We start from the raw sequence: 15,417 nt of genomic DNA, 5'->3' as shown, positions 1-15,417 counted from the left end.
CAAGACTGCGTTCGTTCGGCGCTTGGATCACATCGCATGATTGGTCCGAGGTCACACGAGAAGAGGGAAGCCAAGCCATGACAACAGCCCTGTACAACACACTCCAGGACAAAATCTCCGAGCACTTCCCAACGCGCAGTATTAAGATCCATAGTAAGGACAAGCCATGGGTCACCCCTGAGATAAAGAACCTCATATCCCTTCGCCAACGAGCCCTTAACAACGGAAAGACGTCAGAATGGAAAGCCGTACGTAACAAACTACAGGCGAAAATCCGAAGCGCAAGACAGTCTTTCTACAGTAGTAAAGTGCAAGACCTACGGAAACACGACCCAGCCAACTGGCACAAGGACATTAAGTCAATGGCTAACTTGGGCAGAACCAATCCTGTAATCCACATAGACGGAATTGCTCCGGACAACAACAAAGCATCGGCCGATGCGATTAACAGCAGCCTCAGCAAAATAACCCAGTCGCTCCCACCGCTGGACATCAGTCTCCTGCCCGCCTTCCTCCCAGATCTACAGCCGCCACAGGTGAAAGTATGGGAGATGTACGACAGGTTGCAGAAAGTACGTGTCCGCAAGGCGGCCGGCCCGGACAACATCACAGGACGGCTGATAAGAGAATTTGCATATGAACTGAGCCAGCCACTGACATGCATTCTGAACGCATCCCTGAGTGAGGGCCTCGTCCCCCGTGAATGGCGCGAGGCAACCGTCATTCCCATCCCCAAAACAAAGCCTCCGTCCTTAGAAGAAATCCGCCCAGTTTCACTTACCTCACTGCTAGCTAAGGTATGTGAAGGCTTCGTAGCTAAATGGACGTTGGTAGACATCATTCAGAACATCGATCCCAAACAGTTTGGCGGACTTCCTGGGAAATCAACAACACATTGTCTAGTGGACATCCTTCACCATCTCAGTTCTACCGCGGACCGGAGAGGTACACTTAGCAGCATCGTCTTGACTGATTTCTCTAAAGCTTTTGATAGGGTCGAACATACAACTGCGATATCAAGGCTGTTAGAGTTAGGCTGCAGACCTTCACTGACCCACTGGATCTGCGACTTTCTTTCTGAGAGGAGACAACGGGTCCTATACCAGGGTTCACTTTCCGAGTGGGAGATACTTACCTGCGGCCTCCCACAAGGCACTGTTTTGGCTCCCATCATCTTCTTAGCGATGATCAACAGCGCCGCTGTAAAGACCCGATCCACCAATTGGAAATTTGTTGACGATCTCTCAATGATTGAGAGCCGACTAACACGCGAACCCTCACTCCTACAACATGATCTCAACGACCTGGAACAGTGGACTGCGAACAGTTACATGAAGTTACATCCAAAGAAATGCAAGGCCATGCATGTGTACTTTACAAAACCCCCCCCTCCTCTCCCAGTCTTATACATTGACGGCCATGCACTTCAAGAAGTCTCTGTAGCCAAGCTGTTAGGGGTCATGGTGCAATCTGACCTCAAATGGAACACGCACGTCAACCACATCACCAGTCAAAGCAGCAGACGTCTCTTCCTCCTACGACACCTGAAAAGGTTCAGACTACCAGTGTCTGACCTGGTGACTGTGTACGTCAGCTACGTACGTCCCCTGTGTGAATACGCCTGCCCTGTCTGGGGCCCCGGACTGACTTCCACCCAGATAGCCCAGATAGAGAACATCCAGCGCCGGGCATGTCGTATCATACTTGGCAAAGACTACTCCCGGTACTCGGATGCATGCAGTCTCCTAGGTCTACCTTCACTCCAGCAAAGACGTCAACACCTGATCCTGAAGTTCGGACGCGGTCTGATGGAGTCCCCGACATTCAGACAGTGGCTGCCTCCTACTCGAGGAGAGACCAGCGGTAGAGACACTAGATCTAGCTACAAACTGAACTCTGTCACTGCCAGAACTGAGAGATTTAAAAACAGTGCAATACCGCATATCGTGCGACTACTGAATGGGGACTGAGATTGCCATTTTATTGTCCAAAGACTTTTAATGCAACCTGTACATGTGTGCAAATCTGATATTTTAAACGAATTAGCTTTTAACGTATTTTATATTAATAATAATGACGGATAATGATTTTAATGTGTGATAACTTTTTATTAATCAACCAATGATAAATATGTAATTGTCAGAGCAATTCAGGTCCCAATTACATGGGGCCTGCCATTCTGTACAAATGAATATGTGACAAATAAACCATTAATTATGTAACTTGTTTTTGTTTGAGTTTTTAGCGGGGGATTCGTAGTGTTATCGTCGAAATGGCGACGTATACGATTGGACAAGTGTTGGAAGACGTTGCAACTGCCGATTCTGGCAGTGAATATCCCGCGTCAGATGAGGATTCCGCAGAGAGTAGTGAAAATGACAGCGATTACGAGGAAGAACAGGATCGTGGCCGCAGAAGGGGAGTTCGACCTCGCGCAGGACCTGAACGCGGTGAACTTGACATTGGCCGGGGAACTGCAAATGGCCAAGGTCGCGCTCGGGGTAGAGGCCATGGTCGTGCCGCGAAGCGAGGCCGTGGGTCAAGCCGCAAGGGACGTGGCAGGACGTGTTGCGAGGCATGCTCAGGGGGATACTGTTCCCAATCTGCAAAATATAAAACTTCACGGAGGATTGTCGCCTATGACTGCTTGTTGGAATTTGATCCCAGAATCTTTAGATTCTAAGTCAATTACACCAGCATTTATGCTTACCCTACATGTAGGTTGGCGTCTGCGTGGACCAACAAATTCGTTGAGGTGCCAAGAATTGAAAGCGTTTTTGAGTGGGTCAAGAGACTAAATCATGGTCTGAGAACATACCGAGAGCGCAACCTACCAGACAAGGTACGACACTTTTTTCAGTCTTGAAAAAAAATATAGTTACATTTTAGTACAGAGCAGGATACTCAAACGTTTATTGTAAATTGGCGTTCTTCCCCACGTCACACTACGATCACGTTACGTGATTCTGGTAATTAGGGTTAAATAAAAGAAAATGTATATAGAAGGCGCGTGTTGGTAGAAGCAAGATTGAGCTGTAGCTCCCAATACACTGAGAAAATAAAGATATAATAAAGAAGAAATGCTCTAGGAGCTTTTTTGTCGAGGAGTGACTTAAAGTCATATATATCCTGCAGATAGGACAAGTGATTCGGTGAGCACTGCTGGCGCCCCAGCCTCTATTAAGGGATAGTTGTAAGATCATGATGTACATGGCGTATGTTGTTTCTCGATTCAATCGCAAAGGTAAATGTAGTGTTTGTATTCTAGTCAAGCAAAAGCAAAGTGAAGGAAGAAGGGACATTCAACGACACAAAACCAGTGTCTTTCAGAGACTTCCTATTTGCAGTTTCGAAGAAGCTGGTTGACGATGAGCACTGGATATCAATCAACAGGCTCTGTCTACCATGTCAGGTACACAGTCACTCATACTTCATTCGCTCACTCACTCACTCACTCACTCACTCACTCACTCACTCACTCACTCACAAACACTCACACACACACATTCATTCACACACTCACACACTCGCTCACTCACTTACTCATTCAATAGACGATGATCTTTATTACTCGACAGATGTACATGATAAATACGAATATCCGGGTTCGAATAATGACAGACACGACATTGTATTTCAGAGGCCGCATGCTGGGCCGGTGCAAACTGTTAGACTGTCGCTTTGTATAAAAACAAGTGCTTTCACAAAAAGCTGGCATTTCGACGCGCTATCAGTGTGATAGTTGTTCATCTTACATATGCAACCTTGCATCTGCTTGGAAATAACTTTATAGGTATGCCACTCTACATCTGCTTGAAGATGACAATAGTCAGATCATGGCGCATGCGTCGAAATGCAAAAAAGTGATAACTTGCGCGCCGGGCAACGTAGTGTCTCCAATACGTCTTGCACAGAAACCATGACTTGTGCGCGCTTCTGCCTTATGTGATTGAGTTCTAATACAAATTTTCTCCTATAGATTAACTACGACTTCATAGCCCACACGGACACGGTCGCTTCAGATGTTCGACTTTTCCTGAAGAAGAACAACATCACAGCGAATGAAGACATTCTGCCGGAACAGCGGCCGAGACAAGCTAACGATGACAATGTTTTCGGGGGCATTTACGGCCAAGTCCCTATAGAAGACATACTGCCTCTCCGGGACATCTTCCAGGAGGACTTTGGCATGTTTGGGTACTCCTTCGAACAGGATTTGGCAAAGATACGAGAAGCAAAGGCAAAGGTGTAGCCGATGCGAGAAAACGTCTTCTTGAAATTGATTTAGTTTAGCAGATATGAGAACTAAGACGCGTAGATTATGAAACATATCTGTCCTGAAAATCTACTACGAGGACTCTGACGTTTTGTAAGCTGATATAGCAAAGATAGAAAATCAAAGTTACTATAAAGAATATGTACCACAGGGGGAAAATGCAAATGAGCAGTTTAGAACGTTTCTGCTTGATTTTAATAGATCTTCTATAAGCTTAAATCTTTTGGTTTCTGTTATCATTTACTCCACATGATTTCGCGTAAAGACAGAAACACTTTGTACAACGTTGTTTTAAATTGTACAAGTTTTTTCTTAACGAGATAAAGCTTATTTTCAACTATTGCTGATTACTTATTATTGAAGCTAAGCTGACTTTATATTGAACGATCTGTGATGGTAGGACTCATTAGGACGAGGGACTATCCACACAAAGTCGTCAAGAAAGTTATAATTACAAACATAATTGTTATCACACTCTTATTATCAGGCAGGCGGAGGCCAACAAAAATAACATGTTTTCCTCTCCTCATCATCATTGTTGTTGCTGTTAAATAATTTATTTATTTTATGTGAAAACAAACAATATAAGTAGTAATAAATATAACATGCAGTGCTTGCTTTCATGGAGTGGAATGTTTGCCCATGTGTACATGAACAGTATAGGCTCCGCTGTAACCTGTCATAAAGCCACAAGGCTCAAAACTGCTGGTGTGTAACAGTCGTTAACCTCAGTGAATCATGTTTGTTAACGAGGTTCTCTTCGTCCTTTCCACTGGGGTGTCGACCGTGGAGGGACCATCCAGTGACCCAAACTATCACTTTTCATTAAGGTCAAAACTGAAATGTTGTATATATACATGTTATCACGTGTGCCAGATCTAGGCGAATACCCCGTCCGAATGGAAAAAGTGACTAAGTTTGGACCCCCTATTCCCATGAACTCCTGACAACCAGCGTTTTGCCCTGAATGTGTATATTCTGGTAAAATGAATAAATGAAAAATTAAATAAAATGGACTATCATCCGCCGTGTAGGCGATGACAGGAGATCACACTGTGATGTTTCGTGGCCGGTAGAGGGTTAGGGTATAGGTTAAGATTCTATTTCTAGAGCTACGCTTTTTTTGAATCCTAACCGGCAAACCAGGTTTTGGTAATCACTCTAGAAACTAGGGAAACTGAGGAAAATGGTTAGGGTGTGGGTGCTCTAGGCCAACTTATTCATTTGTTTTGTTTTGTTTTGTTTTGTTTTGTTTTGTTTTGTTTTGTTTTGTTTTGTTTTGTTTTGTTTTGTTTTGTTTTGTTTTGTTTTGTTTTGTTTTGTTTTGTTTTGTTTTGTTTTGTTTTGTTTTGTTTTGTACGGGAAGTACAAGCTGCGTAACTAGGGTATGAACCACTCACTACCGAAAGGATCTTTTAAAACGTGCTCGAGGGTATGCCTCATACAACACGGCCGCGGGCCCCATCCGAGAGGCCGTCCCTAACCGAAGCTATACTAATTTTCACCATTGCTGACAATGGGTGTAGAACTACCGGGGCATAGATGTTACCTTTATGTGAATCTGGCATGGAAAATAAAAATAATATATAAAGAACTAAATGCATTTCCAAATGATGACAGTAACAACTGTCTTGGTGACTTGTAATAAACTGTGGATAAAGATATCTGATGGTGAGAATTTGGGGAAGTTTGAATGTCACTGAAACAACACCCTGGGAGCTAAACACTATCATCTTTGTATCCTTCATGTGCGTCATTGTCCGCGGGCCAATTTTTTTACTGTCCCGTGACCTGAAAGTGGCTGCGTTGAATACCAGTACGTGGGAATCGAAGCGCTAGAGAAGGCGGTCAGAGTTCTCGGTTTCTAAGCGTGTGCGATCTACGTGCGATCAGAAGCCTTGACTCCTCCCCCTCCAACAAACGCTGACCGCTCCCGGCAAAGGAGGCTAGTTCCCAACGGAGGACTTGTCAAACTGGCGCTCGTGACTAAAAAAGGGAGTATAGGTTTGAAGTAAATATCTCCTTTTATTTGTCCTCACAAGTGGGCCAAGACAAGTTGAGAACTAAGATGAAGGATGCAACGAAGCAAGGTGTCTACGTTTTGGTCCTCCTGGTGGCCGTGGTCATGCTAGCTTTATATTCGCCAGCAATTAACAACAAGGAAAGGTATGGTCTTGATTTACTTGTATGTTAGATATATTTAACCATATGTTTATTGTTGACCTAAATAACGATGCATTGTGAATTGAGACCTCTGACCGTCCTCCCCTTCTTGAGCTCTTGAAAAGCGGCTTGGCCCGAAGAGCGTACGTTGTATGGCTCAAGGTTAAGTAAAGGTAAAAAAATCATTATTTTATGGTATATTATCTCCCTGCATACCTATTGGCTAAAGGCACCACCAATATGCTCCAAAGATAAATTGATTAAAAAAAACTGTTGTAGCGATAACAGTGTGTATGTTTAGCGTATGATTATTTGGAATCTTAACGCGGACCGAGTGCATAATGTGAGTTTAGTGTATGATTGTGTGTTTCCATACCAACAGTGATTTGCATAAAATCTAGGTTGACTACATTCTGTGATACTATCAGGAGTACACTAACAGGTGTACAAAATGTGACATTTACGTGATTATGACGAAAAAAACTGAAAATGATTTAATTGAAAAAAGCGTCGTTGTCAGGTTTGTAGAAAGTGTAAAGCCATGTAGACAGTCCATCCATAATTGCTCAATTATATGGACACTGGAGCGGAACGATTATTTATTTACAGAAAATGGGACAGCATTACAAAGTGTCGTTACACAGTTTAATGAATACTAGGGCAAGGACATTCTACAATGGGACAGCATTATAACGCGTCTTTGCACAGTTTAATGGACAGTGAGCAACTGGGGCAACGTTCTTGAATAGGGCAATGACACATATATAAAGATGAAAGCGTTGAACGTCCATAGTGTCTGTTGTGTAGTGTCCGAACGCAATTCAGCCGTTCTGGCTGCAATGTTTGTGACAATGTTTTGCATGTTTTGAAATAAAACATTCATGCGTTTCTTGTTCATATTCTCAAACTCAAACTCTGTCTGGTGATGACGTTACGTAATGAGCCAATCGCGTGCAGGGCGGGACCTCTGCTGATTGGATGACCCCATACCAACGCCATCAAATTATTATTATCAGTGCGCCTGTCCAAATTCTGAAGACATACTAGTATTCAAATGACAAACGGGTAAAATATGTGCGCGTCCGGGGTCTCTCTTTTCTTTTCATTTCAGAGAAGCGACCGAGATATTGTACTAAAAGTATCGCTACTTCCGGTCTGTATATAATAGGATTCTCTTGTTATACCACTACAGGTCCTATTATATGCCACCTATCCCAGGGTCACGGTTACCTGTTTGCCGTCCTGAAACCAAAATTGCCTTCATCAAAACCCACAAGACGGGAAGCAGCTCTATGATGCAAATATTTCAGCGATTCGGCTATCTTCGGAACCTCTCGTTCGTGCTGCAGAGATCGAACAACATCAACCACTTGTATCCGTACGGTATTCGGGATCCGAACAACTACATTCCGCCGGAAAACAAGGAGTTCGACATCTTGACACATCACACCGTCTACGACCGAGCGACGATAACGAAGCTGCTCTCTGCGAACGCTACGTTTGTAACCATCATCAGAGAGCCCTTGGACCGTCTGAAGTCTGCCTTCAACTTTTTCAAGTTGGACAAGAAGTACCACATTCCCGGACCGAACGCCTTGTTTAAGTTCCTGGAGCACCTAGAAAAGTATGAAAACAATACCAAAGGACCTTCAGGCGACTTAATAAAAAACAACATGGCAATAGAGTTGGGATTCCCCTTGAAGAACCTAACATCCGGGGTAAAGGACGACAACATCCGGGACTTTGTCGACAAAATCTCGCGAGAGTTTGACCTCGTGATGGTGATGGAGTATTTCGACGAATCGTTGGTGCTGCCATGGTACCATGGTGCTGCTGAGGCGGCAGCTGTGTTGGGACATGCAGGATATTCTCAACTTTAAATACAACAGCTTTAAATACGATCTGGGAAACACTTCCTTCCCGAAGCAGCTTGTAGAAAACTACCGCCGGCACGACGCCATCGACTACGCGCTCTACGAACACTTCAACAGGACATTGTGGAGGAAGATCAAAATGACGGGTAGCGACTTCTGGGACGAGCTGGCTCACTTCCGGTGGCTGCAAACAACGATGAAAACTCAGTGTAACCGGAAGTCTGGTGACTTCGCTCCTATCTACATCGGTGAAACTGCCTGGAATGCCGGATTTAACATGGACTCCGCGTTTTGTACTTGGATGAAGGTATGGCATAATTGTTATTTTATCCTACTTAGAGACAGGAGTCTCAGAATTCAGCAACACAAGCAAAAAGGCCCCGAACCCTCAAATATTTCACCGTGCCGTGGGATCCTCTGCAGACCATACTGCGTCCTTTGCGAGGATATCAGGAAGGCGTGCACTCTCCACGAGTACGCCGCACATCTCTACCGGGAGGGTCTTCTGTCGCCGACCCAGTCAAGTTCTGCAAAGCTGACAAATCCTGTGCCTCACCATGGAGGGAAACCGGAACCAATTTCTTGAACTTCCTTGAAAACTGAGGCCTGGAACAGTGGCCTTGCAACGGATGTTAGGAAATACTGAGTCACTGTTTGTTTGTGCAACGTTGTTTTAAATTGTACCAGTTTTTTTCTTAGCGAGTTTAGCTCTATTTAAAGGTAAAGCTAATTTTCAACTATTGCTAATTACGTGAATTGAAGCAAAGTTGACTTTAACTTGAGCGATCTGTGTTGATAAGATTCAATAGGACACAAAGTCGTCAAGAAAGTTACAATTACAAACATAATTGTTATCATACTCTTATCCTCAGTTTGGTGGAGGCCAAACAACAAGATTTTTAGTGCATTTTTGTCTCATCATCATTATTAAGTAATCGTTGTTGAATTATTCATTTATTTCACATGAAACCAAACAATATAATTAATAATAACTATAACATGCAGTGCTGAATTTCATGGAGTGGAATGTTTACGTTTGCCTATGTATACAAGTTCCGCGGTGACCTGTCTTTACCCACGACTGGCCACGAGTCATCACAAAATTCATCACAAGGTCTTCTAAAGGAACGACGTGAACTCCTCAAGGCTTAGGGTATAAAACTGCTGGTGTGCAACAAATCGTTAGCCTCAGTAAATCACGTTTGTTAACGAGGTGCTCTTCGTAATAATACTCGGTCCTTTCCACTGGGGTGGCGACCGTGGAGCGACTATCGAGTGACCAAAGCTATTATTTTTGCATAAAGCAAAACTGAAATGTTGTATGTATATATTACATGTTAACACGTGTGCCAGATCTAAGTGTGGTGTTTGGTAGTAAGAAGGGAATGCCCCGCCCGAATGGAAAAAGTGACATACGTTTGGGCCCCATATTCTCATGAAATCCTGATAACCAGTGTTTGCCCTGAATGTGTATATCCTGTGACAAGATAGCAATCTGTCAACAAACCAATACCAGGATGTGGCACGTATTGGACCACAGTGAGCAGAACAGCAAGGACGTACACAGCTAAAGTCTGAGACGAGAGCATCCACAAGGAAATTTCTAACATCACAGGTATGCAAAATTTGTCTCAAGTTGATTTTTAATACATGCATTACCTTACAACTCGCTAAGCTGAGGTCACATACATGTACACAGTATGATGTATCTGCGATGAGGCTTTTTCCGCAACGACCGTGCTATACATGTACGTCGTAGATTTGAGACGAAACGTTTGGAATATGGGTTAGAAATTAAACTATTGAAGGATTAATTTAACTTAATACATTTAAAAATGACCAGAAAATTGACTTTGAAAACCTGTTTTACTGCCCTGAAGTGTCTAATTGTGAATGATGAATTCAAAGAGAAAATGGCAAACAGAGATGATAAGTATTTAGAAACACACCTGTGTATGCTTTTCTAGTATTTGCAGGGACTGTAGGTCTTTATATTTGGCGACGCCTAAGGGGCGACCCTAATGGTATAGTTGTGTGTGCTCTGTCAAGACACTTTTTAACACCTTTCGAAGATCACAGACGGAGACCTAGCGACACAGTCTTGTATCAACTACTATACTACTACCACTACTACTGCTACTACTGCTACTACTGCTACTACCACTACCAATAAAGAACGTGGACCAACAGTTGAATATTTTCAGCGACTCTGGGAGAAGGTGTGACGTGACGAATCGTAGTGCCTGCTACTCAACCACAGACCTAATTGTAAAACGTCATTGTTAACATATAGTTAAGATGGGTTTCTTTCGGCCAACTCCAAAGTTCCTATTTCTGTCCTTCCTGATACTGAGCACTGGAGCCGCCTATATGTACATGTACGTCAGCAACAACGGAGTCGAACTATCACCTAAAGTCAGTGAAGAAATAGTAATTGGTGCCTTGGCTGGTGAAAAAGGTAAATGAAGTGTGTTTACTTCGTATTGCCTTTTTTTACATCTATTCCATTCTCTTGGACCAATAATAGCGACTACTGTCCGTTTCCTGGTCATTCTAATTAATTCACGGTGTTATCAGGCGCTACATAAAAATGGTGTTATGGAGGCCTTTTTAGGACTGTCTATTCAACAAAAACTAGCTGCATTTACTCCCTGATACTGTATGAAAATATAATTATCCAGTTAGGCACTTTTTGTTACATTAGAGATTGCCGTACGGGAACTGTTTAATTGTTTTTTATGTTGCTTGATGCTCCTGTTTTAAATACAAGAAGCAAGGAAGTTTATTAGTGTGGCATTAACGCTTGCAAAAATCCAATCCGTTGAGAAATGTTTACAGAAATATTTATGACCATGAAAGATACCATACGTGTTGTTATGAATTTTTTCTCTAGAAAATTGGGACAGCTTAGCGGAAGCCGAGAAGGAACAGTCCCGCAGACTCGCCACGTTAAAGGCGTACTGTGAGAAGAACTCGGTACGTTACGATGGTTCTTTGTACAGCAAAACTTCGGAGCTTTTGCGAATATTTGTGTTTAGAATTTTTCCCCTTGATTATGGAAATAAGGTTATAATTAGCATAATCTATTTGTTTCAACTTAAATTAGATGTATTTCATATGAGAAATATATGTAAAATGTCTTTGAATAACTTACACTTGTCACTATCGAAAGGTGCGTGAAGAATTTTAACTTTTAATTTGAATGGTCGGGGCTAGTTGAGTTAATCCATTGCGCCTGAGGCTAAGTTTCTTTCTATTGTTTCATTTTCAATTTTACTTTTCAGGTGGATCCATCGCAAACCCAAGTTAAAAGTCATCTAGTGTTTCTTGAAAATATCCAAACGGCCTACTGCTATGTCCCCAAAGCTGGGTGCACAACCATGAAAACGTTATTCTACAATCTGGAGCACAATAAAACTGAACGGTCGATCAGTATTAGTCATGCTGAATTTTTCAAGAACAAAGATAGCTACACGGCTCGTCACGAGCACACGCGTAGATGGATCCATTTGCAGCGGTTTAAAACATTGGGGAGCTACAGCAAGGAAGAAGCAAGTCTGCGCCTCGCGACCTACAGGAAGATCATCGTTGTCCGCGACCCGTTGGAGAGGTGAGGCTAATTTTTTTCCATCCAAATCTGGGTCTCGTTTACATAATTGATGAGGACATGATAATTTGGGTGGATAATACGAATTTATGCAAATGATGATGAGGACCTTATTTGTGATTTGATTTGATTTGATTTGTAATGAATGGCGATGATTCGTCAGTCGTAAATGTTAACATCATTTGTTAAATTTGGAACTCTACCTAGTACCTGAATCGGTTGATAAAGTTGGTGCCTCTCTGAAGGGCACAGCATTCGAGCACCTATACTTTTGGGATTTGATCCCAGAATCTTTAGATTCTAAGTCAATTACACCAGCCATTAATGCTTACCCTAGGTTGGCGTCTGCGTGGATCAACAAATTCGTTGAGATGCCAAAAATTGGACGCGATTTTTGGTGGACCATGGAACTAAATCATGGTCTGAGAACATACCGAGAGCGCAACCGACCAGACAAGGTACGAGAAATGGTCTTAGTCTTAAGCTTCAAAATTGATACATGTAGATTGTCGTTCTTCGCCACGTCACACTACGATCACGTTACGTGATTCTGGTGATCAGGGTTAAATAGAAGAACATGTTATTAGCTAGACGGAATGTGTTTATAGCAGTAGGATTGAGCTGTAGCTCCCAATACAATGAGAAAGTAGAAAAGCTCCAGTTTTTTTTGTCGAGGAGCCTGACATAAAGTCATATACATCATGCAGATAGGACAAGTGATTCGGTGAGCACTGGATCATAACTTTGCAGAAGGTTTATGGCGCCCCCAGCCTCTATTAAGGGATAGTTGTAAGGTCATGATGTACATGGCGTCTGTTGTTTCTCGATTCAATCACAAAGGTAAATGTAGTGTTTGTATTCTAGTCAAGCAAAAGCAAAGTGAAGGAAGAAGGGACATTCAACGACACAAAACCAGTGTCTTTCAGAGACTTCCTTTTTGCAGTTTCGAAGAAGGTGTTTGACAATGAGCACTGGATATCAATCAACAGGCTCTGCCTACCATGCCAGGTATTTGATACATTCACTCACTCACTCTCACTCGCTCACTCACTCACTCACTCACTCACTCACTCACTCACTCACTCACTCACTCACTCACTCACACAGACATACACACAAACTCACACACACACACACACCACACACACACACACACACACACACACGCACACAAACACACACACACACACAGAATATATTTAGAAAGGCCCCAAAAGTCTGCCTTGTGCGTTTGACTTCTAACGCAGATTTCTCCCCTTAGATTAACTACGACTTCATAGCCCACACGGACACGGTCGCCTCAGATGTTCGACTTTTCCTAAAGAAGAACAACATCACAGCGAATGAAGACATTCTGCCGGAACAGCGGCCGAGACAAGCTAACGATGACAATGTTTTCGGGGGCATTTACGGCCAAGTCCCGATACAAGACATACTGCCTCTCCGGGACATCTTCCAGGAGGACTTTGACATGTTTGGATACTCCTTCGAACAGGATTTGGCAAAGATACGAGAAGGAAAGGCAAAGGCAAAAGGGTAGTCGAGAAAGCCTCGTCTTGGTTCAGGAATTGTTCTCCTCTGGCATGCTAGCAGCGCAAAAGCAACATATCTTTTGGCAAGTCCCGATAGAAGCACATGTACTTGTAATTTAACACATTGGACGACGATTTAGCAATGGTACATGGACAGTCTGGAAAGTTTCGTCTAGTAGATAAAGCAAGTTACATAATAAGACAGGAAAAATGTTTAATGGTCAAAATGCTCTAAATTCATTACGTAGCTTATGACTAACCTGTTGAAAGCTCTAGGTGATCTACTTCTTGTGTTGATCACAAGTTTTAACTTCAAACATGCAAATGTAGCTTATGGTATATACGAGTTAGCCTCTACCAGGCTCCGCGGATCGCTGGAAAAATAGTAGAAATTGGCCGAAATAAAGGGATAGTATACCAGAGAAGATCCAGCAGGCCATAGAAGCTCCAATTTGCGACCCAAATTGGAGCTTCTATGGCCGGCTGGATCTTCTTTGGTATACTATCCCTTTATTTCGGCCCATTTCTACTATTTTTCCAGCGATCCGCGGAGCCTGGTAGAGGCTATATACGAGTATAGGACTGTACTGGAACAGTGTATTCTTGTCATATTGTTATCGTTCCAATGAACATGTCGTGCACATTATGTCAGACCATTAGACGGATTGTCAGTTGACACGTGCTGTTATGACATGCATGAGTTGATGTCGCCATTGTTGAAGCTGGGTGACGCGTAATAAGGTGAGCTGATCATCTGAGGCGAATTAATATGTTCTTTCATTCTGTTTTTAATGGCCGTGTTGTAGTGTAATGTGTTTTGTATTGGGGAATTCGACAATTCTGAATTGTGAGATTGAAAGCAATAACTCATAATCATGGCAGGACCGCTGAGATAGGCTGGTGAGTACTGCTGTATGTATTCAGCGATCCGTATGACGGAATATGGACTAGCACATGTATGATACATACAGCTATGAGACAATATAGCCTTTCCTTCGTCTTAACGCGGTAAAAGTCCCTTCTGTCACCTCCACGTGTAGACATTTGGTTTGCGGCGTGTTTGTTTGCTTGTGTGTCCGTAGCTGCATGTATTTGAATGCACATTTAAGTCACAGGAAGTGAGAAGAGAAATGGTGTGACAGCTCACAGTAATTGCATGTGTGCGACAGTGACATATCCTGGTGGGAGGGGGGCATAAATGTATCTAACGACCTGTTTGAGTTGTAAGGTCGTCGCCAGGACTACTGCTGTTTTGTCACCCATGATACTGTAATCTATAATGGTCTTGGTTCAAACAAGTGTGCTTACTGTTAATGGTTAGAACAATTCTCGAAATTAAACTACAGTAACGTTACTTCAAACCTGACCCTCTCCTCTCTTCTTTTTACAAGCCATTGAATGTAACGCAAAAGTGACGCCTACGTATTTTAATTTGTTATTCAATGGAAGATGGCCTCGATAGGTCATATACAACTGGTGACATTTGTGCTTTTCTTTATAAATGAGTCACCGTATCATTGTGAGGCGTGCCCGGTTGGGAGCACCCATGCATGTTAGTATCAGTGTAACGCCCATGACACCCCATACACCCCAACAACGATGGACAACCAAGCACGCCCATGACGGCGTAGTGGTGTGTTGTGTATTGAATCGGCGGCGTTATGATGCGTGGTTAGCCCATGTCATTATGACTGAAAAACACATCACCTCTTGTCTTGTCAACTGACGAATGTGACGTGCATCCGAGGTCAGTGCAACCATTTATTTATACATTTTGTACCTGTGTCCTCCTGATAAAACTGTTTACATATTGCTTAAAGGTCGACGTTCATGTAAAGCTCCTTAAAGTATACGTGACGTTCTTGTATCAGTTGAGCTTGCCGTCGAAGTAAAATATTTCTCTCCGCTAAATTGCCTTAATTTTGATACGTCTGTTGGTGATCTTACCAACCATATTTGCAACCC

At 42.9% G+C, this 15,417-nt stretch overlaps 1 protein-coding gene and 1 pseudogene across 2 annotated transcripts; both read left to right on the top strand.

The window, feature by feature from the left end:
• Nucleotides 1–5,877: 5,877 nt before the first annotated feature.
• LOC109471203 lies at nt 5,878–9,256 on the top strand (annotated as a pseudogene).
• A 1,294-nt stretch (nt 9,257–10,550) lies between these two features.
• LOC109471204 (carbohydrate sulfotransferase 12-like) lies at nt 10,551–13,775 on the top strand. Of its 2 annotated transcripts, XM_019770490.1 has the most exons (6): nt 10,551–10,771; nt 11,207–11,289; nt 11,598–11,923; nt 12,258–12,378; nt 12,785–12,928; nt 13,182–13,775. In XM_019770490.1, exons 1-6 carry the CDS (start codon nt 10,612–10,614, stop codon nt 13,458–13,460), a joined length of 1,113 nt encoding a protein of 370 aa, XP_019626049.1. In that variant the 5' UTR covers nt 10,551–10,611; the 3' UTR covers nt 13,461–13,775. The 2 variants fall into 2 exon arrangements, with proteins under 2 accessions (XP_019626049.1, XP_019626050.1); XM_019770491.1 differs by lacking the exon at nt 12,785–12,928.
• Nucleotides 13,776–15,417: the final 1,642 nt, after the last annotated feature.

This window comes from Branchiostoma belcheri, unplaced genomic scaffold, assembly GCF_001625305.1.
Source record: "Branchiostoma belcheri isolate BF01 breed outbred unplaced genomic scaffold, Haploidv18h27 scaffold24, whole genome shotgun sequence".
Taxonomy (NCBI): Eukaryota; Metazoa; Chordata; class Leptocardii; order Amphioxiformes; family Branchiostomatidae; genus Branchiostoma; species Branchiostoma belcheri.
The sequence above is the reverse complement of the archived record's forward strand: the minus strand, read 5'-3'. Positions and strand labels throughout refer to the sequence as shown.